Genomic DNA, 21,154 nt, shown 5'->3' on the forward strand with positions numbered 1-21,154 from the left:
GTCACCAGTCTCTACCTTATCCGGTCAGTAAGGCAAGTTGTGTTCCTTCTGTTTTTGATTCCTCTGCTTCTAAAAAGCAAAAGGTTTGGAAGAGCTTCTTTCCCCAGAACAGCTTTATGATCTGCCTGATCAACTAAGTCAACTAAGTCAGTATGGGTCCCATACTTATCAAGGGCTTTTTACATTGAGTAACATAATAATTAGGGAGCAGCTTCCTGAGAATGTAACCATTCAAAGACGCATTCTTAGTGCACGTGTTATTAACTCTAAGACAATTTCAATGGTAGATGCCTCCAATTTTCTTCCCTGCCCACCGTGGGCTGCACCATCCATCCAGTCCCACTGTGAGTGGTGGCAGCTTGGCTTCTCCAGCATCTGGCAGCTCCCCCTCCCTGGTAAGTGCCACACGTGCTTTCCCAGCAGCCTACGGACACACCTATTCGGCCTCAGGCATTTATTTTGCTAGAAAACACCCAGCCCCGTTTCAGTCCGTGGTCCGGTGACTTCACCCCCCTCTGGTGCAGCTTGTCAATGATCTTGGAGTCCAGCTGCTACCCTTCCTACAGGAGACTGCTAGACTGCAGGACAGAGGAGCTTGGGTGCTGGTGGCGAAGTTGGAAATCTTCCTCCTGCTCTATCCCAGCGTCTGGAGGAGTTAAGGCCAAGAAGGGGACCAAATTGACGGTTTCACAGCCTTGCCTGAGTCTCCAGCCAAATTAGCTGATCCCCGTCTTTGCTGGGGGCCAAAGTCAGTGTCCTTCCCCAGCTGTCATTTCTACTGTTAATTAGTACCCGTACATGTTTTCCTCACTTTCTTTCGCTAGTGGACGTCTCTTAGCACACTGCATGTTATGAGTGAAGGAGAAATTCTGTACTTTTAAAAAATCTCCTTAATGTAAGAATGAGGGGTAGAAGAAGGAATATTTAAAAGATTAGCTACTCGAGGATTTAACTTGGCTTTGACATTCAGTATTTGGAAAGGTCTTAAAATGATTCCTGTTTTAGGAATCCTTTTTCAGCTACTTGTTATCCCAGGGAGATTAGTTTATACCTTCCAGCCCCAGCGGTTGTGAGTCTCAGCTGCTTTAGAGAATGAAATCCACCTTGTCTGTAAGTGTTTTCGGCTCATGGGATTCAATTTAAGTCCAGTCAAGTTTCCTTGGCTGGGGCTTTGTCCTGTGAACAGGTACTCAGTTGTGTCTCGTGTGTCTGCATTCACTGGTGACTCTATACTTGCTTGCTCCGAGCATAGTTAGGTCAGCTCCTAAAAATGCATTCAGCAGAAGACTTCAAAACATCAATTGCTTCATTTGTATGCAAATAGAAAGTGGTGGATAATTATATATTATACGCCTTTGTGTAAGTTCATTTAATACTTGAAGCAGTCTTTGTCTCCAAGGAGTGTGCCCTTACTGAGAAAAAGGGTATGTGAATGGTACGTTTATTCTTGGAGAGGGTGGATTGTTCACATCATGTCTGGACTTTTGTCTAGTTGGGTAGACGGTTCTACACCAGCAGTCCCACCAAAAAGAAGTCTACGTAGACAAAGAAGTCTACATAGACACTATTTTGTGTCATACTGTACACTTTTGAATTTTAGCCAACAGAGAAATAAGTATTTGAACTGTAGCTTAACGGTGGAGCAAGAGACTAATGGTTAAAAGAAGGAGGATTAAAAACAGCACATTTAATTCTTGAAGAGAACTGGGAAGGGGGGATCTCCATGCGATAGGCCACTGCAGCTCTGCCCTCACGGCAAGGATTATGATTAATCCGGCATGGAGTCTGTCTCTTGTTCTCAGTTGTATGTTAAAGACTGGCCTGTCACCAGGAGGCAGTGTTTGTATTCAGCAGAGCTGAACTCAAGAAGAAATACTTCTTTAAGAAAAACAACACCAGAACAAACAGAGTATCTAAAGCAGCCAGGAAGAGGGGCTGTAATCAAGATGGCAAGGCAGAGAAATACTGACATCGCATAGACTATGAATTATGAACAGACTGTGAATTATACTCTAGAGCCTGGTGTATTATATTCAATCATATGGTTTAACGATGACATACTGTAGAAAATAGAGGATGCCGTTTTGTCATCCAACAGTCAAAGGCAGTAATGTAAAATTTCTCAGATTCTCTTCGAAATGAATGCATATGAACTTCAAGCTACATGATGTTTCTCAGCTCCAGTTACTCTGTTGCTGTAAAATACCCCCAAACTGGGTGGTGACTAGAGTCTGCAAAGGCTGGAACACATAACTGACTTGAGATATCCATTTGAAGGTTGTGAGAGTTAAAGGGGAACAGAATCAGGCCTATTTTACTAGCCTTTTTCATGTTACTTTGGTGTGGGATGAGGGTATAAATCTCAGCTGTACTTTCTTTCCTGTGACTCGGCAGGACACAGAGCCCTCCAGATGACCAGCTCTCTGGGGTTGCAATTACTACGCACTGGCTTCCTGCGCAGCTTGATAATGTTCTGCTCCTGTTTCAGCCTGGCTGCGGCGGGGCAATGATTTGATAATAAGAGATCCTGATCAAATTAGAGAGCCATTTGCTTCTGGACGAGGATGTTAATAAAAGGGTTGATGTCCACACTGCCTGCTTTTTTTTAAAGGTCAAAACATATTCTTACTACAAACTACTACAAAAAGCAGAATCAGAAGCAGCATAAAGTTTGTGCTTTCTTTTCCCTTCATTGTTACATCTGGGAAAGGGTCTATTCTTTATTGGCTGAAATCCTGACTGGTTCTTTTTGCCTTACATTTGGAGGAGTTGAAATTGGAAGTGGGCACATTGGGAAGGTGACTGTATAAAGAGTCTCTAACCTGCTAAACTCTGTGAATTAGAATCAAGCACTTGGGAGCTCTTGATTCTCTGAGCTGGTTCTCACACACACACACACACACGCAAATGCTCAAACTTGCATATGTTTTAAGACAACAGCTTTTGCTTTAGTTGGGCAGTCATGAGTGTTGTATGTACAGTGGTTCTTCTTGTCTGAGACTCAAGAGTAGGATGGGACTGCTCTCGATGGGAGTTTGTTAGGATTTGGACTGTATCCCACCTGCAGTGTTTAGAAAAGCCAGACAAGAGGGCCATGAAATCCCCCCTAGTGTACCACTTGCCCAGCCCATCTAAGTCAGGAGCTTTGCAGGCAAGTTCAGAGCTCTGTGGGCCGTGGTGGTGACATAGGCAGAGGATGGGCAGAGTTGCCAGCGCCCCGCCTGGTCTGGGATCGCCTGTGCGCAGCTCCGTGAGAGCTCAGGGACCACGTGAAGATTGTGATTGGTCTCTAGACCACACCTAGTTGGTGAGTGCAGCTGCTGCCTGAAAATCCCTCAGCTCTGCTGACATCGCTGGAGTGCACGCAAGCCTACCTTTGGACACCAGACCAGAGAGGGACCGTGGAGCTGCTGCGGTGGACGAGTCGTGGAAACTTTCCTGAGTGAGTGAAATGGGGAGAAAGGGAAGCTGGTGGTTGGCACTGAGGGGCGTTGCTGGGCAGGGCAGCAGTGGAGGTAAAGAACTGGTTTGTGATTGTTACCATATGATTCCATCTGTGGTGGAAGGTAGAGTGCTGGAGCAGATGCCAAGAGCACGATGGGGAAGGAGATTAGTCCAGAATCAAATTCATACCCACCTCTTGGCACTCCTGCTATCCTGGCTGGCCAGAAGGGCAAGCATGCCTGGTCACAAAGCAGGGATCCTCAAACTCTTGTGTACTAATAAGCCTTGGGGCCAGAGGAATTGCAGAGGGGCTGCAGTGAGGGTCTGCTGCTTTCCCCCTACTCAGAAGGCTTTCTTCTCTTCCCCTCCCAAGTAGCGCTGACAGCCAGGGCTGCAGCTTGAATGATGGCAAAAGAAAGCTTTACTTCACCAGCCCATTAGCAGCACTCACAACATTAAAAATGAATGAGGTGGATGGGAGGAGAGGGCTGGGGGTGAAGACCAGTGCAGCAGCGGGGTCTGGGAACCGCAGGCTTCTCTCTTCTCTGAGCCCAGATCCAGATCGGGAGCCTAAGAATGAGGGGAACTTTCGGTTTAAAAGAATTCTGTAGTGTCAGTGCAGAGTGTCCAGGTGGTTGTTAATGGAGAAAATCAGCACTTTGGGCTTCCTTAGCCTTAGGAAAGTATGTTCACTCTGTAGAGGGCCGGGACCTAGTCTAGACCCCTGTGTCCACGCTGCCTATAACAGTGCCTGGCTCAGCAGCGCTTGCTTAGGGTCCAGCGGAGGTTGGTCAAGGGGGGAGAACCGTCCTCTTTGCGTGCTCAGGGTCTCCCGGGTGCCCTGCCCCGCAGGTCCTCGGGCCTCCCGCGCAGGGCGATGCCGGCCTCGACCACTATCCACGTGCTGCAGCTGCTGCGGGAGCTGCTGGCCTTCGTGCTCCTCAGCTACACGGTGCTCATCGGGGCGCTGCTGCTGGCCGGCTGGACCACCTATTTCCTGGTGCTGAAGTGACAGCGCCCCTGGCCCGGCTCCCGCCCCTCCCGCCTCCCGCCCCGACCCCCGCCCCAGCAGCAGCCTGCCCAGCAGATCGCTACTCCGCCTCCGACTTCTGTCCTGACGGACCCGCACTGCCAGCTAACGAGAGAACTCTCCCGAGGTGAAGGGCCCCAGTCCAACCACCCTCCACGACAGCCGACTTGGCTCCGCCCGCTCCGCGCCCTCACACGGCCCGCCCCGCCCCACGCGGAAGCTCCGGCAGTTGTGTGTCCGGCCAGGCTGTTATAGCCGTTACCTTCAGCCCCGCCCCCTCTCTCCCCGTCTGTCCAATCCCGGCTGCGCTCTCGGGCGGGGGGCGTGGTCATGCGAAGAGGCCCTCTCATGTGGGGGCCGTGCCCCGCCCCCGCTCACGAAGTGGCGTCACTTCCGGCGTTTGCGTGTGGGGGCCGTCAGACGCGGAATGGCGGCTCTACGGAGTTGGCTGTCGCGGAGCGTAGCCTTCTTCTTCAGGTAGGGCTTCAGGTCGTGTAGGTCAGGGTCGGACAGAAGGAGGGGACGCTGAGAGCGCTGCACTCGGGCCGCAGCCCCGGCCTTGCGGGCGCGCGCTTCCCTTCTCGGCCGAGAGGGTCACGGCGTCCCGCCCCTCTCGGAGGTCTGAGGACGTCCCGCCTCTGCCTCTGGCCAGAGGCCTCCCGCCTCCTCGGCCAAGCCCGGGCTTCGTGTCTCACTGACGGCTTTTCCGTTTTCCCACCTACCGAAAGCGCGTTCCCTCACCGTCGGGCTGTCTTTTGAAGGGTGCTCGGCCTGCCCGCGAAGTGACTCTCGTTGGCCCATTGAAGTCACTGGGGAGAGTAGGGGAAGAGGCCCGGGCAGGCGGCGGGTTCCCGGAGGAGGTTTTCCGTGAGGGCGGAGGAGCCCCAGGAACTTGCCTGTCTCCCCGCGGGCCCTGCTCCCTCGGCCTCTTGACGCCTGCGGGCTCCAGGGGACCATCAGAGCCCTTGCAGCCTAGGCCAGAGGGCCAGCGCTAAATCCTGCCTGCAGAAGCGTTTTATTTTGGCCTGAGTTTTTAAAAAGCTTTGAGACCACCTCTTAAACGTCCACACCTGGTAACTCTTAAACTGCGGCACCATCGGCCCGCATTCCCGCGCGGGGAGCCAAGTAGCGGTTTCTTCGAGCCCGGGCCTTTCCAGTCCACGCAGCTCCCCACAGAGCCCTGTCGTGTGCAAGGCCACCCTACGTCGTCATTTGGGTTCCAGCGTGGCCCGAGTTTGAGTCTCCAGCCCCTGCAAATATCAGTAAATTGAAGAGGCTTTTACAGGTTGGTGGTTGTGCCTTACTAAATTTGACTTCTGTTTCTAGGTACAAACGGTGCGTGCCAGTCGCGGCTAACTGTGAGAAGCGCCGTTTCTCGGAATTGATAAGACCATGGCACAAAACTGTGGCTGCCGGATTTGGGGTAACCCTGTGTGCAGTTCCTATTGCCCAGGTGAAGTACTGTCCTGTCACTCCGTGTTGTTTGTCTTTGTGTACTGTGTCCTCTTGAAGTCCCAGGTGGGCAGTGAAGCATCTGACAAGCTCTCATGGTTTTACCCCGCGCCCCTCCTCACCCGCATGTGATGGTATACTTTCTAGTGTATCGGCATCTTTTCAGAGCTGAGCAAATATAGTAATGTTTCCATTTTAATAGTATTATTTGGTAGGAACACTATGTCAGGTAGGTCAGATTGTATAAAGAGGGACGAAAGAAAACATACTACAGTATCAACACAATAGTCTTTCATTCAATAAAAATTTATTGGGCAACTTTTATGTGCCATACACACTGAGACCGTATGAGCAAATCAAACGAAGTTTCTGCTTTCATAAAGCTTACATTCTGGAGATACGGAAGAGGAGAAAGTGGAATGAGAGGGGGAGAGAGAGAGAGAAATAGATGAACTCAGCTCACAGAGTTAGCTCAGGACCAGAATGTGCTTCGACTTCTGTACTTTGTGGGCCATTGTAGAGCTTTGGATTTTATTATGGAAAAGAAGCCACAGAGGATTTTAACATAAGATTATTATGATCTGACATAAGTTTTTAAAGGTTGCTGTGTGGAACTAAAAAGACCAGCAGGGGTCCAGGCATGAGATGATCACGGGCTTGGCTCGGGTGGGGGAGCGGGCTGAATGCCATCAGCAGGAGTTGCCGATGGGTTAGGTGTGAAGTATATAACTTCGCTTCCAGTGCTTTAAAAAGGCCTAAGCAACGGAGAGAATGGTGTTGCTGTATACTGGGATGGAGGGGAATGGGTTTTGGGAGGAAGAAACCAAGAGTTCAGTTTTGGAAATGACATCTAGGTGGAGTTGTCAAGTAGACAGTGATATGAAAGTGGTACCTTATTAAAAAACGGTTGGTTATATGCTTTATCAGGAAGAGCTAAATAAGAAATCGGCAAACCCCATTTTGGCAAAACGTTCCTGATACTTAAATGTGTGTTTATCACAGCAACAAGATTAATTCCATCTATCACAAGTATTTTCAGCATCTTCTGAGGCTCACTCATGAGCCTTTCCCTTTTTGTGCCTCACTTCAGCCCTCATCTCTGTGTACTAATGACCCTTTAACCCTAAAATCCTTACTTGAACACCAAGCCATTTTCAGTCATTGTTAGGACAGCCTTTTCTTTCTTCCTCCAAAAGATTTTTTGTGTGTTTGTCCTTTATATATTTTTTAATGTTTACCTATTTTATTTATTTGTTTGGTTGCGCTGGGTCTTAGTTGTGGCTCCCCGGCTCCTTAGTTGCGGCACGCATGTGGGATCTAGTTCCCTGACCAGAGACAGAACCCGGGCCCACTGCATTGGGAGCGCAGAGTCTTAACCACTGTGCCACCAGCGAAGTCCCCTGTGTTTGTCCTTTCTAGTTCGTATACTGTTCTTAAGCCCTAGTTACCTCAGTTCTAGGCCACATGCCAGGAGCCTCTGGTTGACAGGAGCCTCTGGTTGACAGGAGCCTCTAGTCATTCTCCTGCAGGAACAGCAATGCCACTTCCGTTCTTCAGAGCCTGCAGTGGCTCTGAATGTGTTACAGAACTAAAATCCAGCGAACTCTCCCCGCACTCCAGTGCCCTAGCCAGTCTCATCTCCCTTGTGCCATCCACTCCAACCGGGCTAGATTCCCGACAGCCCCTGCATACATCATATGTATTCTTTTCCTCATTGTTTCTTCTAACCCAGGACGCATGTCCATTCTAATCCTAGTTGTCTTGAGACCCAAATCCCACCTCTTTTTAAAGCCTTTCCTAGTTCCTGGCCAACAATGATTTCCCTCTCTGACCACTTATATTGTCTATTTTGATATTTGATGATAATCTGTTTGACTCCCGAGTCAGCAGAGCATAATGGAAACTTTGGAGTGAGAAGATTTGGTTTGAGGTCTACATGCGTACTTTTGAGGAGAGTTACATAACTATTCTGAGCTTCCGTTTCCTCATTAAAAGAGAAGTGCTAATACCTAGACTGTTGTGAGGAACAAGTAAACGTGCATTGTAAAATGGAGAGCATTATGAAGACACAAACTATCAGAATAGGTCAAAATTAGCTTCTCATGAGCAGAGATGATATTCTTTCCTTTCTAGCCCCTCAGTGTGAGGTACATAATGAATACTTACTTAGTTGATTGAATGAAATATAAATATGATAAAATTCATGATTTGTTCGTGTATCAGAGATATTTCTTGATTGCTACTTTCAACAGGCAGTGATTCAGGGTGCTTATACTTTAAATAGCAAAAAGACAACAGATGATAGAGGGATTGGTTTGTTAGTTATGATACAATAAATCCTCTGCTATGGGAGAAAAAGGGAGAGTTAGGGATGACTTGTCATCATAGTTGCCAATATTTAATCAGGGTGGCCACCACATTCCCTTAACTCGTGAGATAGTTATACTGCCCTTTTTTTTTTTTTTAAACATAACAGCTGAGGTCAGAGGGAGGCGTCTCCTCTGCCCTGCATCAAGACTGTACAGCTCATTCTGCAGATTTGCCCTCTCCACCATTTACTTTCTTAGACTCAGCTTAATCCTTATTACCTCTCTGAAGCCTTTTCTAAGTTATTCTCATTCGATGTAGAAGTGATTGCTGTCTTACGTGTGCCCCTCCAGACTTCTTCCACAGCTCCCATGGTACTTGATTGCATTAATTTTCTAGTTTATCTTTATATCCCAAGCATCTAGCACTGTGGTAATGAATGAATCATAACTTCATGAAATTTGTTGATTATAAATACTAGCCTTTTATTTGATAAAAAGAAATACTTTGCTTTTTGGAGCAGAGAATAAGCAACAAAAGTAGGTAGAAAGCATATTCTAGAATTATTTTCATATGTTGTCTTAAATAGCGAAAATAAAGCTTAAAAAGAAAAAGTTAACAGAAGCATCATAGTGCAGTTGCAGTGTGAGAATTACATTTTTCACTTGGCTGTATATGATCTCAGCTGGAGCTTTAGGTTCGAAATTGACTAAAAATGTTTGTGTGTTTCAGAAACCGGAGCCTCATTCTCTTAGTAATGATGCATTAACGAGGAGGGCTGTGTCTTTGGTAACAGATAGCACCTCTACCTTTCTCTCTCAGACCACATATGCATTGATTGAAGCAATCACTGAATATACTAAGGTAAGTGTCCTCTTGTTAAGTCTTGGTCATCTAAGTCAGTGGTTAGCAAACTATGGCTCACAGATCAAATCGGGTCTGATGCCTGCGTTTGTAGTTTGATTGGTACACGGTCAGGCTCGTTTTTTTGTGTATTCTCTATGACTGCTTTTGTGAGTTGAATAGTTGCAAACAGAGACTGTAGGGCCACTCTCTGGCCCTTTACAAAAAAAAGTTGGTTGAGTCCTGACCTAAATTACTGGTTTTTAGACTTTCTCCATGAACCCTTTTTATTATTTTATTAAAAAAATTTTTTTTTTACTGAAGTATAGTTGATTTACAATGTTGTGTTAATTTCTACTGTACAGCAAAGTGATTCAGTTACACATATATTCTTCTTCATATTCTTTTCCATTATGATCACAGGATATTGAATATACTTCCCTGTGCTATACAGTAGGACCTTGTTGTTTATCCATTCTCTGTATAATAGTTTGCATCTGCTAATCCCAAACTCCCAATCCATCTTTCCCTCACCTCCTTATTTATTTATTTATTTTTGGCTGAGTTGCGTCTTTGTTGCTGCGCGTGGGCTTTCTCTAGTTGTGGCAAGCGGGGGCTACTCTTCATTGCGGTGTGTGGGCTCCTCCTTGTGGTGACTTCTCTTGTTGCAGAGCACGGGCTCTAAGCGTGCAAGCTTCAGTAGTTGCGGCTCGCAGGCTCTAGGGCAGACTCAGTAGTTGTGGCGCACGGGCTTAGTTGCTCCGCAGCATGTGGGATCTTCCCAGACCAGGGCTTGAACCTGTGTCCCCTGTGTTGGCAGGCAGATTCTTGTGCCACCAGGGAAGCCACTGTGCCACCAGGGAAGCACCTGTTCCATTCTTTTTTATGGCTGAGTAATATTCCACTGTATATATGTACCACATCTTCTTTACCCATTCATCTGTCAGTGGACATTTAGGTTGCTTCCATATCTTGGCTACTGTAAATAGTGCTGCTATGAACATAGGGGTGCGTGTATCTTTTTGAACTAGAGTTTTGCTTCATCCTCATTTAATGTAGGGCCCCTGCAGGTGGGACACTCACCCTCTGGGAAGGGGCTGTGGTTGGCCTCACTGTCCAGGAACCCTTTTTAAAAGAAAAATCTTAAATATAGTAGCCCAGTATATAAGACAGGGGGACCATGCTGATCTGGTTCAGTTGGGGGTACCAGGGGCTTCTGTGTGAGGACAGTTTAAAAACCACTGATCTAATAGAGAGTATATGGATAATCAGAATCATTTTTAAGAGTCTCATTTATATGTTTCTTTACCTTCATTTTCCAGCAGCTTTATTCCCAGTTTTCTGAGTTTTCCATCTGCATTATGTTCTTTTTGTATGTCTAAATTGCTAAAAAGTGTTTTTTTTTTTCGCGGTACGTGGGCCTCTCACTGTTGTGGCCTCTCCCGTTGCGGAGCACAGGCTCTGGACGTGCCGGCTCAGCAGCCCTGGCTCATGGACCCGGCCGCTCTGCAGCATGTGGGATATTCCTGGACTGGGGCACGAACCCGCGTCCCCTGCATCAGCAGGCGGACTCTCAACCACTGTGCCACCAGGGAAGCCCGCTAAAGTTGACAAGTGGAGATACTGATGTCCTAGGATAATGCCTCTACTTCATACAATAGTGCAGGTTCAGTGAAGCAGAAGGACTGAAGAGTCAGTTTGCTGCAATGTGACTTAACCTTGAGGTGTAAGTCTCACTAACCCTAATATGCCTCACTTATTTTACTCATTTATTCTATATTTGTAGGCTGTTTATACCTTAAGTTCTCTGTACCGACAATACACAAGTTTACTTGGGAAAATGAATTCACAGGAGGAAGACGCAGTGTGGCAGGTGATCATAGGAGCCAGAGTTGAGGTGAGCAAAGTTACTTGGCGTTTCTGTATTAGTGCTCCTGCCTCATTGTGGTTATCCAAATGATTGAATGAAGGTGTTTTACCAGTAGCTGTTCTCTCAGTCTACTATTGAATAAGTCCATTTAAATGTGCTTAATGACGTAATGCAGAGTCATGTTGTCTGAAGTGCTTTGTTTAATTTATAGATGACTTCAAAACAGCAAGAGTACTTGAAGTTGGAAACCACCTGGATGACTGCAGTTAGTCTCTCAGAGATGGCAGCAGAAGCTGCATACCAAACCGGTAGGTTACATTTCTTCCTATGGAGGTGCTCTTTGAGTTTTCATCTAGCTGAAAAGTGAGGGATATTGTGGCTATAACCTTGTGGGAAAATGTTCCCATTTCCAATATATTAACCAATATTTCATCTGCACAAAGGAAAAATTAATGCCCTTGTAGACCAGACCCATAGAAGCTAGTTAATATCTAGAAAATGAGAAATGATAAAACTACTGTCAGCTGGAAATTTTGATTGCTTCCAAATAGGTGTTTGTTTTTTTTTGCGGTACGCAGGCCTCTCACTGTTGTGGCCTCTCCCGCTGCGGAGCACAGGCTCCGGACGCGCAGGCTCAGCGGCCATGGCTCACGGGCCCAGCCGCTGTGCGGCATGTGGGATCTTCCCAGACCGGGGCACAAATCCGTGTCCCCTGCATCGGCAGGCGGACTCCCAACCACTGCACCACCAGGGGAGCCCTCCAAATAGGTTTTGAACATTTATTTTTTAATAACCTGGATAATTTATGAATAGTATCTATATTTCAGGCTTTGTGATAAACATTTTATAGACCTTTAACCCCCATAGTTCCTTTAAAGTAGGAGTTACTATCATCATTCCCACTTTATAGATGAAGAAACTGGCAGATAGAGGGGGTTAAGTAATTCACCCAGTGTGCTGTGGTACACAGTAAGTAAGCAGCCAAACTGGGATTCAGCAAAGTAGGTCAGATTCTAAAGCCTTTGCCCCTGGTAGCCAGGGCTTCATCCTCTGTGCCTTGGTGCCTGAGTATAGAAAATGCAGTTATTCATTCACCAGGTGTTTTTAAACCATCACTATCCATCCAGTGGGCTTGAGCTGAAGGGTTTTCTAATTAAATGTATTTGAGGGAACCCCTCATTTGACATCTTACCTGGTTGGGCCCAAACTATGTCACCACAGAAGTTCTTATTAGGAAACTGGTTTGTTAAAGTGCTATTGTTTTCTGAAATCTTAAAGATATAAAAGATTTTTTAAGTAAAACCAAAAAATTCTTAGTTAACTAATGCCCCGGGGAATAAGAGATTCTGAAAACAGGATTGGGATGAACAGCGAAAGAGAAGTATAAAAGTAGCATTTTAGTAGTGGCACACCAAAGGTGGGAGCAGGGTTTCCAGGTGCAGTGAACAGGGAGGTTTGCTGAGGGTTCTACAGCAGGAACAGTCCCAGGCAGCCCTCACCACTCACTAGGCTTAGATCTAGCAGGAGAAAAGAGGGAGAGTAAATTATAAGCATTATCTGAAAAAAGACATTTTCCCAGAACTGATTGAAAGGGCTCACAAAGGTTCTGAACAGAATTTAAAATATAAATATATCTCATATGGTAAAAAAAAAAAAAAAAACAAACTATACAAAGAAAAATCCTAAAAACTATAAGAAAAAAAGTTACTTACAAAGGAAGTATAATCAAACATTAATCTTCTTATCTGCAACCCTAGATGCAAGATGACAAAAAATAACCATCCAGATATCTTTAAAATGTGAGAATAAAAGATGTTTTCAGACATAAAGACTCAGCTTACCAACTGCTTATACTTTCTGGAAAAACTACTCTGTAAAGAAAAATTAGTTTAGAAAGAAGCAACTGAGATACAAAACTAATGAAGAAAATTTAGTAAAACTTGTCAAAAGCTCTGAGTGTTCTTTTTTTTTTAAATAAATATATTTATTTATTTATTTTTGGCTGTGTTGGGTCTTCGTTGCTGTGCACGGGCTTTCTCTGGTTGCGGGGGGCTACTCTTTGTTGCAGTGCACAGGCTTCTCATTGCTGTGGCTTCTCTCATGGAGCATGGGCTGTAGGCATGCAGGCTTCAGTAGTTGTGGCGCACAGGCTTAGTTGCTCTGCAGCATGTGGAATCTTCTTGGGCCAGGGACTGAACTGTGTCCCCTGCATTGGCAGGCAGATTCTCAACCACTGTGCCACCAGGGAAGCCCCCTGAGTGTTAAACTTTTAAGTAATCAAATCAGTTTGGGGAAGAAGTGAAAGCATGCTAAGCTTTCTTGCTCGAGAAGAGAGACAATGGCTTAACATTAGACATTGTTAAACACTTCAAAAAGAATTGGGGGGGGGAGGGGCTTCACTGGTGGCGCAGTGGTTGAGAGTCCACCTGCGGATGCAGGGGACACGGGTTCGTGCCCCGGTCCGGGAGGATCCCACGTGCTGCGGAGCAGCTGGGCCTGTGCGCTGTGGCTGCTGGGCCTGCGCGTCTGGAGCCTGTGCTCCGCAACGGGAGAGGCCACAACAGTGAGAGGCCTGCGTACCGCAAAAAAAAAGGGGGGGGGAGTTGATAAAATTCAGTTAAGGCAGGAAAGGTTTAAGAAATAAAGCCTGTTAATTAGAAAATGCAAACTAAAATAGAACACATTCAAATATCAGTAATCACAATAAGAATAAATTTACATATTAAATACTTCCTGAATGTATTAAAAAATAATTCTAGCTAAAACTGTTTACAGAGGCACATCTAAAACAAAAACGCATAGGAAGGTTTAGAATTTTAAGATAAACTGAACCATTACTAACAAAAAGAAATCTACCCAAAAAAAGGTGGCAGAGCAATGTCAGAATCAGAAGGGGGATTCAAGACAAAAAGCATTAAAAGGGACCGAACAATTCATCAAGACATCAATCATGAAGTGCGTGTCTAATGAGGCAAAAACTGATAGATTTACAAGGAGAAATGGAGCTTTATACACATCTCAGGCTCACAGGTCAAGACCAAAACAATTAAAACTATTAAGTGTTGGAACAGAATGATTTTTAAAAGCTTAACCAAATGCATATACTGAATACAAAATTTTGTCCTCCCCCCCAAAAAAAATTCTCTTCAAATTCAAATAGTATACAACATGTACAAAAATTGATTTTTATGCCAAGTGACAAAGACTCAGCAAATTACTGATACCCCCCCTTCCTCACCAAAAATCAAAATGGAAATTTAACCCATACAACTCAATATCAAAAGAAACCCCTGATTTAAAAATGGAAGGATCTGAATAGACATTTTCCAAAGACAACGTACAGATGGCCAATGGGTGCATGAAAAGATGCTTGACATCGCTAATCATCAGAGAAATGCAAATCAAAACCACAATGAGATATATCACCTCACCTGTCAGAATGGCTATCATAAAAAGATCATAAATAACAAATGTCGGTGAGAATGTGGAGAAAAGGGAACCCTAGTACACTGTTAGTAGTAATGTAAAATAGTGCAGCCACTGTGATAAACAGTATGGAGTTTCCTCAAAAAATAAAATAAACCCACACACCTATGGTCAACCAATCTATGACAAAGGAGGCAAGAATATGCAATGGCGAAAAGACAGTCTCTTTTTTCAATAAGTGGTGCTGGGAAAACTGGACAGCTACATGTGAAAGAATGAAATTAGAACACACTCTAACACCATACACAAAAATAAACTCAAAATGGATTAAAGACCTAAATTTAAGGCCAGACACTATAAAACTCTTAGAGGAAAACAGGCAGAACACTGACATAAATCACAGCAATATCTTTTTTGATCCACCTCCTAGAGTAATGAAAATAAAAATAAACAAATAGATCCTAATTAAACTTAAAAGCTTTTGCACAGCAAAGGAAACCATAAACAAAACAAAAAGACAACCTATAGAATGGGAGAAAATATTTGCAAACAAAGTGCCCAACACGAAGTGCCCAACAAGGGATTAATCTCCAAAATATACAAACAGTTCATGCAGCCCAGTAACAGAAAAACAACCCAATCAAAATATGGCAGAAGATCTAAATAAACATTTTGCCAAAGAAGACATACAGATGGCCAAGAAGCACATTAGAAGATGTCAATATCGCTAATTATTAGAGAAATGCAAATCAAAACTGCAATGAGGTGTCACCTCACACTGGTCAGAATGGCCATCATCAAAAAATCTACAAACAATAAATACTGGAAAGAGTATAGAGAAAAGGGAACCCTCCTACACTGTGGGTGGGAATGTAAATTGGTACAACCATTGTGGAGAACAGTATGGAGTTTCCTTAAAAAACTGAAAATAGAACTACCATATGATCCAGCAATCCTGCTCCTGGGCGTATATCCAAAGAAAACCATAATTTGAAAAGATACATGCACCCCAGTGTTCACTACAGCACTGTTTACAGTAGCCAAGATTTGGAAGCAACCTAAATGTCCATCTACAGAAGAGTGGATAGAGAAGATGTGCTACATATATACAATGGAATATTACTCAGCCATAAAAAAGAACAAAATAATGCCATTTGCAGCAACACGGGTGGACCTAGAGATAGTCGTACTGAGTGAAGTAAGTCGGAGAAAGACAAATATGATATTGCTTATCTGTGGAACCAAAGAAAAAAAATGATACAAATGAACTTATTTACAAAACAGAAATAGTCACAGATGTAGAAAACAAACTTATGGTTATGGGGGGGAAAGGGTGGGGGGATGGATAAATTGAGAGATTGGGATTGACATATATACACTACTATGTATAAAATAGATAATTAATAAGGACCTACTGTATAGCACAGGGAACTCAATACTCTGTAATGGCCTATATGGGAAAAGAATCTAAAAAAGAGTGGATATACATATATGTATAACTGATACACCTTACTGTACACCTAAAACAAATCAATTATACTCCAATAAAAATTTTTTTAAAAAGACGGTAAAAATAAACAAACAGAAAATAGTGGGAATTCCCTGGTGGTCCAGTGTTTAGGACTCTGCATTTTCATTGCCGAGGGCACGGGTTCAATCCCTGGTTGGGGAACTAAGATCCCACAAGCTGAGCAGCACAGCAAAAAAAAAAAAAAAAAAAAAGAGGAAAAAAAAATAGAACCACCATATGATCCAGCAATTCCTTTCCACTCCTAGGTATATCTCTGAAGAAAATGAAACTGAATTCAAAAAGAAATATGCACCCCAATGTTCATAGCAGCATTATTTACAATAGCCAAGATTTGGAAGCAACCTAAGTGTCCATCAACAGACGAATGGATAAAGATGTGGTGTATATATACAGTGGAATATTACTCAGCCATAAAAGAATGAAATTTTGCCATTTGCAACAACATGGATGGACTTGCAAGGTTTAGTCTTAGTGAAATAAGTCAGACACAAAGACAAATACTGTATATCACTTATATGTGGAATCTAAAAAATAAACTAGTGAATATAACAAAACAGACTCACAGAGAACAAAGAACAAACTAGTGGTTACCAGTGGGGAGAGGATGAAGAGGTATAAACTACTATGTATTAAATAAATAAGCTGCAAGGATATACTGAACAGAAAACATAGCCAGTATTTTATAGTAACTATAAATGGATTAGAACCTTTAAAAATTGTGAATAACTATGTTGTACACCTAAAACTTATATACTATTGTAAATCAACTATACCTCAATAAAGAAAAATGGAAATTTAAAAGTATTTAGAACTGTCATAAGTCTTGTATGTAGCAGACCCAGAGAGTTGTATACAAAGTAGCTCTTAAATAGAAATTGACCCTTATTTAAAGGCACATGTCATAAATAAAAAGAACAGCAGCCATAAGTGACAGGTAATGTTCACTGTACTAAGAAGAACTGAAAATAAATTAATTAAACTTTTAACCCAGTAAGTTAGAGAAAGCAAAATAAATTCAGACAATGTGGAATAAAAGAAAAGGTATAAGAAGACTAAAAAGAAATAGGGACTTCCCTGGTGGTGCAGTGGTTAAGAATCCACCTGCCAATGCAGGGGACACAGGTTCGAGCCCTGGTCTGGGAAGATGCCACATGCCGTGGAGCAACTAAGCCCGTGCTCCACAACTACTGAGCCTGTGCTCTAGAGCCCGCAAGCCACAACTGCTGAGCCTGCGTGCCACAGCTACTGAAGCCTGCACGCCTAGAGCCCGTGCACCGCAACAAGAGAAGCCACCGCAATGAGAAGCCCACACACCATAATGAAGAGCAGCCCCCGCTTGCCACAATTAGAGAAAGCCTGTGTGCAGCAACGAAGACACAACGCAGCCAAAAATAAATAGTCAAAAAGGCAAACTCCGGTTCCTTGAAAAGAATTTAAAAATTAGGTTTGAAAAAAAAAAAAATTAGGTTTGGCAAGTATAACTTTTTAGAGAGCAAAAGTAACATCAGAAGGAGCTATTATAGATATGGAGGGTTTTTTTAATCATACGAGAATATTATGATCTTTATGTAAATCCTGAGTTGGCCCAAGAAGTAAAGAATCCAAGTAAGATCACTACCCACAAAAGTTGAAATAGTATTCACAAAGAATCTGTTCCCCCAAAGTAGACACTAAGCCCAGGCAGTTTTGTGGGAGAGTTTTATTAAATCTTCAAGAAACACAATTCCTGTGTTACAGAAAGTGTACCAAAAAATGATGACAAGCCTCCCAACTATTATAATTGTCTAAAACCAGCATAGGCCTGATCCCAAACTGGACTTGCCCAGCACCAGAACAAAAAAACTATAGTTCAGTATCACTTATGAATATAGATATAAATCAAATATAGCCATTTATCTTCAAAATGATAATTCAATATTAAAAAACCTATCAAGAGAACATAGACACAACATTCTCTGACATAAATCATAGCAATGTTTTCTTAGGTCAGTCTCCCAAGGCAATGGAAATAAAAACAAAAGTAAACAAATGGGACTTAATCAAATTTAAAAGCTTTTGTACAGCAAAGGAAACCATAAACAAAACAAAAAGACAACCTACACAGTGGTAGAAAATATTTGCAAACAACGTGACTAACAAGGGCTTAATTTCCAAAATATGTAAACTAAACAGCTCCTACAACTCAACAACAAAAAAGCAAACAACCCAATCGAAAAATGGACAGAACATTTAATCAGACATTTCTCCAAAGAAGAAATACATACAGCCAATAGACACATGAAAAGATGCTCAACATCGCTAATTATTAGAGAAATGTAAATCAAAACTACAATGAGGTACCACCCCACACCAGTCAGAATGGCCATCAATAAAAAGTCTACAAATAACAAATGCCGGGGAGGGTGTGGAGAAAAGGGAATTCTCCTACACTGTTGGTGGGAACGTAAGTTGGTGCAGCCACTGTGGAAAACTGTATGGAGGTTCCTCAGAAAGCTAAAAATAGAGTCACCATATGATCCAGCAATCCCACTCCTGGGCATGTATCTGGACAAAACTATAATTCAAAAAATACATGCAAAAAAAAAAAAATACATGCACCCCTATGTTCACAGCAGCACTATTCACAATAGCCAAGGCATGGAAACAACTTAAATCTCCATTGACAGATGAATGGATAAAGAAGATGTACATATATACAATGGAATACTACTCAGCCATAAAAAAGAACGAAATAATGCCATTTGCAGCAACATGGATGCGACTAGAGATTATCATACTAGGTGAAGTAAGTCAGAGAAAGACAAATACCGTATGATACCACTTATATGTGGAATCCAAAATATGACATAAATGAACTTATCTATGAAACAGAAACAACATCAGGGACATAGAGAACAGACTGGTGGTTGCCGAGGGCATTAGGGGAGGGATGGAGTGGGAGGCTGGGGTTAGCAGATGTAAGCTTTTATATATAGGATGGATAAACAACAAGGTCCTACTGTATTGCACAAGGAACTCTATTCAATATCTTATGATAAACCATAATGGAAAAGAATATTTTAAAAAATGCATATATATGTGTAACTGAATCACTTTGCTGTGCAGCAGTAACTAACACAACATTGTATATCAACTACATTTCAATAAAAATAAAATTTAAAAAAAATCTACATATAGCAAAACAAAAACCCTATCAACATTTAATTCACTACTTGAGATTATCTACAGTAGATTATAGGAGAAAAGCCACTTGTGTAATCATATCGGTGTATGCCCCAGAAGCCTTCAGTAAAATGTAGTGCCCATTTCCGATTTAAATCTGAGTACAATTATAGAGAGAATGTTCTAAACATGATGGTTAAATAATCCTATTTCATAGTGAAATGTGAGAGGCATTTCCATCAACGTCAGAAATAAAAGGACACCTGCTATCCTCCACTGTCTTTCTACATTGTACTAAAGGTTCTCATTAATGCAATAACATAGAAAAGAACTGCTTGAGTGTTCTGTAGATGAATTAATAAATACGGATATCTATATTATGAAATACACTAGCAGCAGGTAAAATGATAGCGCTCAAAAACAAAATTGCAAAATATGTTCAATAAATACTGTTTGTGCCATTATGTAGATTTATAGTCATAAGATTTTTTTCTGTGTATTCCATATGAATGTAGGAACTTTTTTAAAAAGATCTAATTGGCTTTATTCAACAGTTCATGAATTGGACAGCAGCCCATCTAGTAAATAGATGAAATGTTACTTTATAGTAACATTTTAAAGGATGAGGAAGGTGCCCTTTAAACTTCTAAAAGGTGTTATCTCTGAAGATTGGGTAGGGTGAGGAAAGAGATGTTTGACAATTTTATTAGTGATCTCTTCATTTGTCAAAAAGAAATGTATTGTGCAGTTAAAAAAATTAAAATCTTAAAACATCTATACTAAGAGCTGAGTAGCTATAAAGATGATTGTGGGAATTGCATTTGATAATTATAACAATGATGGCTGCTGATAGCTGGAGGAAAATGCCAGGGTTTTGACAATAAAGAGTAAAATGCAGACCTGGATGTGGAGGGTAGAGGGTTCTCTGCTTTGCAGGGAGGGCAGGGGAAGTGGCCCCAAGAAAGGCTCAGATGACAACCACAGAGCCCCCAGGCTCTCCTTGTGTCCACTCAGCATAAGTGGCCTATCTTTTGGCAGGAGCGGACCAGGCCTCTGTAACCGCCAGGAGTCATATCCAGCTGGTGAGATCGCAGGTGCAGGAGGTGCGCCAGCTTTCCCAGAAAGCAGAAACCAAGTTGGCAGAAGCACAGACAGAAGAACTCCGACAGAAAACACAGGAGGAAGGGGATGAGAGGGCTGAGCCGGAGCAGGAGGCCTACCTGCGTGAGGATTGAGGGCCTGAGCTGCTGCCCACGTCTGCCCACTCGGCCTGGGGAAAGCAAGGGCAGACGCCATCCAACCCCAGGTCAGCACAGCTTTCTCTGCGCACAGAGGCATGGCAGGCAGGTCCTGCCCTGGCCCATCAGACCAGAGGTCATTGTGAGCTGTGAGTGCCTGACCCCTATCTCCACAGTCTCAGGCTTCTACTGGACCTGGTTCTTAGCCCTGCAGGGCACTGCACCCCGTTTAACATTTCACCCTGCTCAGCAGAGCTGCCCTCTCACCCATCGATCTTTTTACCTCCCACCCAGAGCATCTCACCAACCTGGCCAGAGAGAAGGGGCCTTCTCTGTCATGTCCACTAGTAGCTGTTAAATCTCAGTTTCCCATCTACATTTTCAAATATGACTTAGTATTTGCTCCCTCCATAGGGATGAGTTTTTTGGGGCAAGGGGAGCCTGTGTGTTTGTAAGATTTCTTTTTGGTAAGTGTTTCTAATGCCTTCTGTGACCTGGCCCCATCGCCCTGTAAGGACAACTCAGGCCAAGGAGCCAAAAGCCCAGGGACTGGAGCAGAGTGTTTACCTGGTGCTCTTAACAGGACTTATTCCAACACACACTTCTCGTTTCCTTTTTTCCTTGGAGTTTCTCGTTGTATCTAAAGGAGAATAATTTTTTTTTGCATTTAAAAAAGATGTTTGTGTGTGTCTTTTGGAGCCCTAGGCAGCCTCCCTCCTTCACCACCCTCTCCAGACTGGAAGAGCCCCAAGGGGCTCCAGGAGTCCCCCCATGGAGTGATGGCAGCATTTGCCCATTTAACACATACTGGGACAAGTTAGCCAGGTTTCAGTGTTTTAATCAGAGTTAGC

General features: G+C 43.4%; 2 protein-coding genes across 4 annotated transcripts; both read left to right on the forward strand.

The window, feature by feature from the left end:
- Positions 1-4,321: 4,321 nt before the first annotated feature.
- Positions 4,322-4,456, forward strand: LOC309831197 (uncharacterized protein; the record flags this gene model as incomplete). The annotated part of the gene is made up of 1 exon (XM_082668211.1): positions 4,322-4,456. One exon carries the CDS (start codon positions 4,322-4,324, stop codon positions 4,454-4,456), a length of 135 nt encoding a protein of 44 aa, XP_082524337.1.
- A 407-nt stretch (positions 4,457-4,863) lies between these two features.
- DIABLO (diablo IAP-binding mitochondrial protein) lies at positions 4,864-20,946 on the forward strand. Of its 3 annotated transcripts, none has more exons than XM_082667955.1 (6): positions 4,864-4,951; positions 5,801-5,927; positions 8,966-9,097; positions 10,863-10,973; positions 11,158-11,254; positions 20,104-20,946. In XM_082667955.1, the coding sequence occupies exons 1-6, from the start codon at positions 4,902-4,904 to the stop codon at positions 20,298-20,300; spliced, it is 714 nt and encodes a 237-aa protein (XP_082524081.1). In that variant the 5' UTR covers positions 4,864-4,901; the 3' UTR covers positions 20,301-20,946. The 3 variants fall into 3 exon arrangements, with proteins under 3 accessions (XP_082524081.1, XP_082524082.1, XP_082524083.1); XM_082667956.1 differs by having other exon boundaries at positions 10,929-10,973; XM_082667957.1 differs by lacking the exon at positions 20,104-20,946 and adding an exon at positions 16,149-16,683.
- The last annotated feature ends 208 nt before the right edge of the window (positions 20,947-21,154 follow it).

This window comes from Grampus griseus (genome assembly GCF_964374135.1).
Source record: "Grampus griseus genome assembly, chromosome: 12".
In the NCBI taxonomy this organism is placed as follows: domain Eukaryota; kingdom Metazoa; phylum Chordata; class Mammalia; order Artiodactyla; family Delphinidae; genus Grampus; species Grampus griseus.

What these genes read in the sequence shown, in the direction of transcription:
- DIABLO (XM_082667955.1), top strand. Translation starts at nt 4,902, where the DNA reads ATGGCGGCTCTACGGAGTTGGCTGTCGCGGAGCGTAGCCTTCTTCTTC. An exon ending in AGCGTAGCCTTCTTCTTCAG is followed by an intron (nt 4,952 to 5,800) that starts GTAGGGCTTCAG and finishes TTCTGTTTCTAG; the next exon opens with GTACAAACGGTGCGTGCCAG. An exon ending in TCATAGGAGCCAGAGTTGAG is followed by an intron (nt 10,974 to 11,157) that starts GTGAGCAAAGTT and finishes TTTAATTTATAG; the next exon opens with ATGACTTCAAAACAGCAAGA.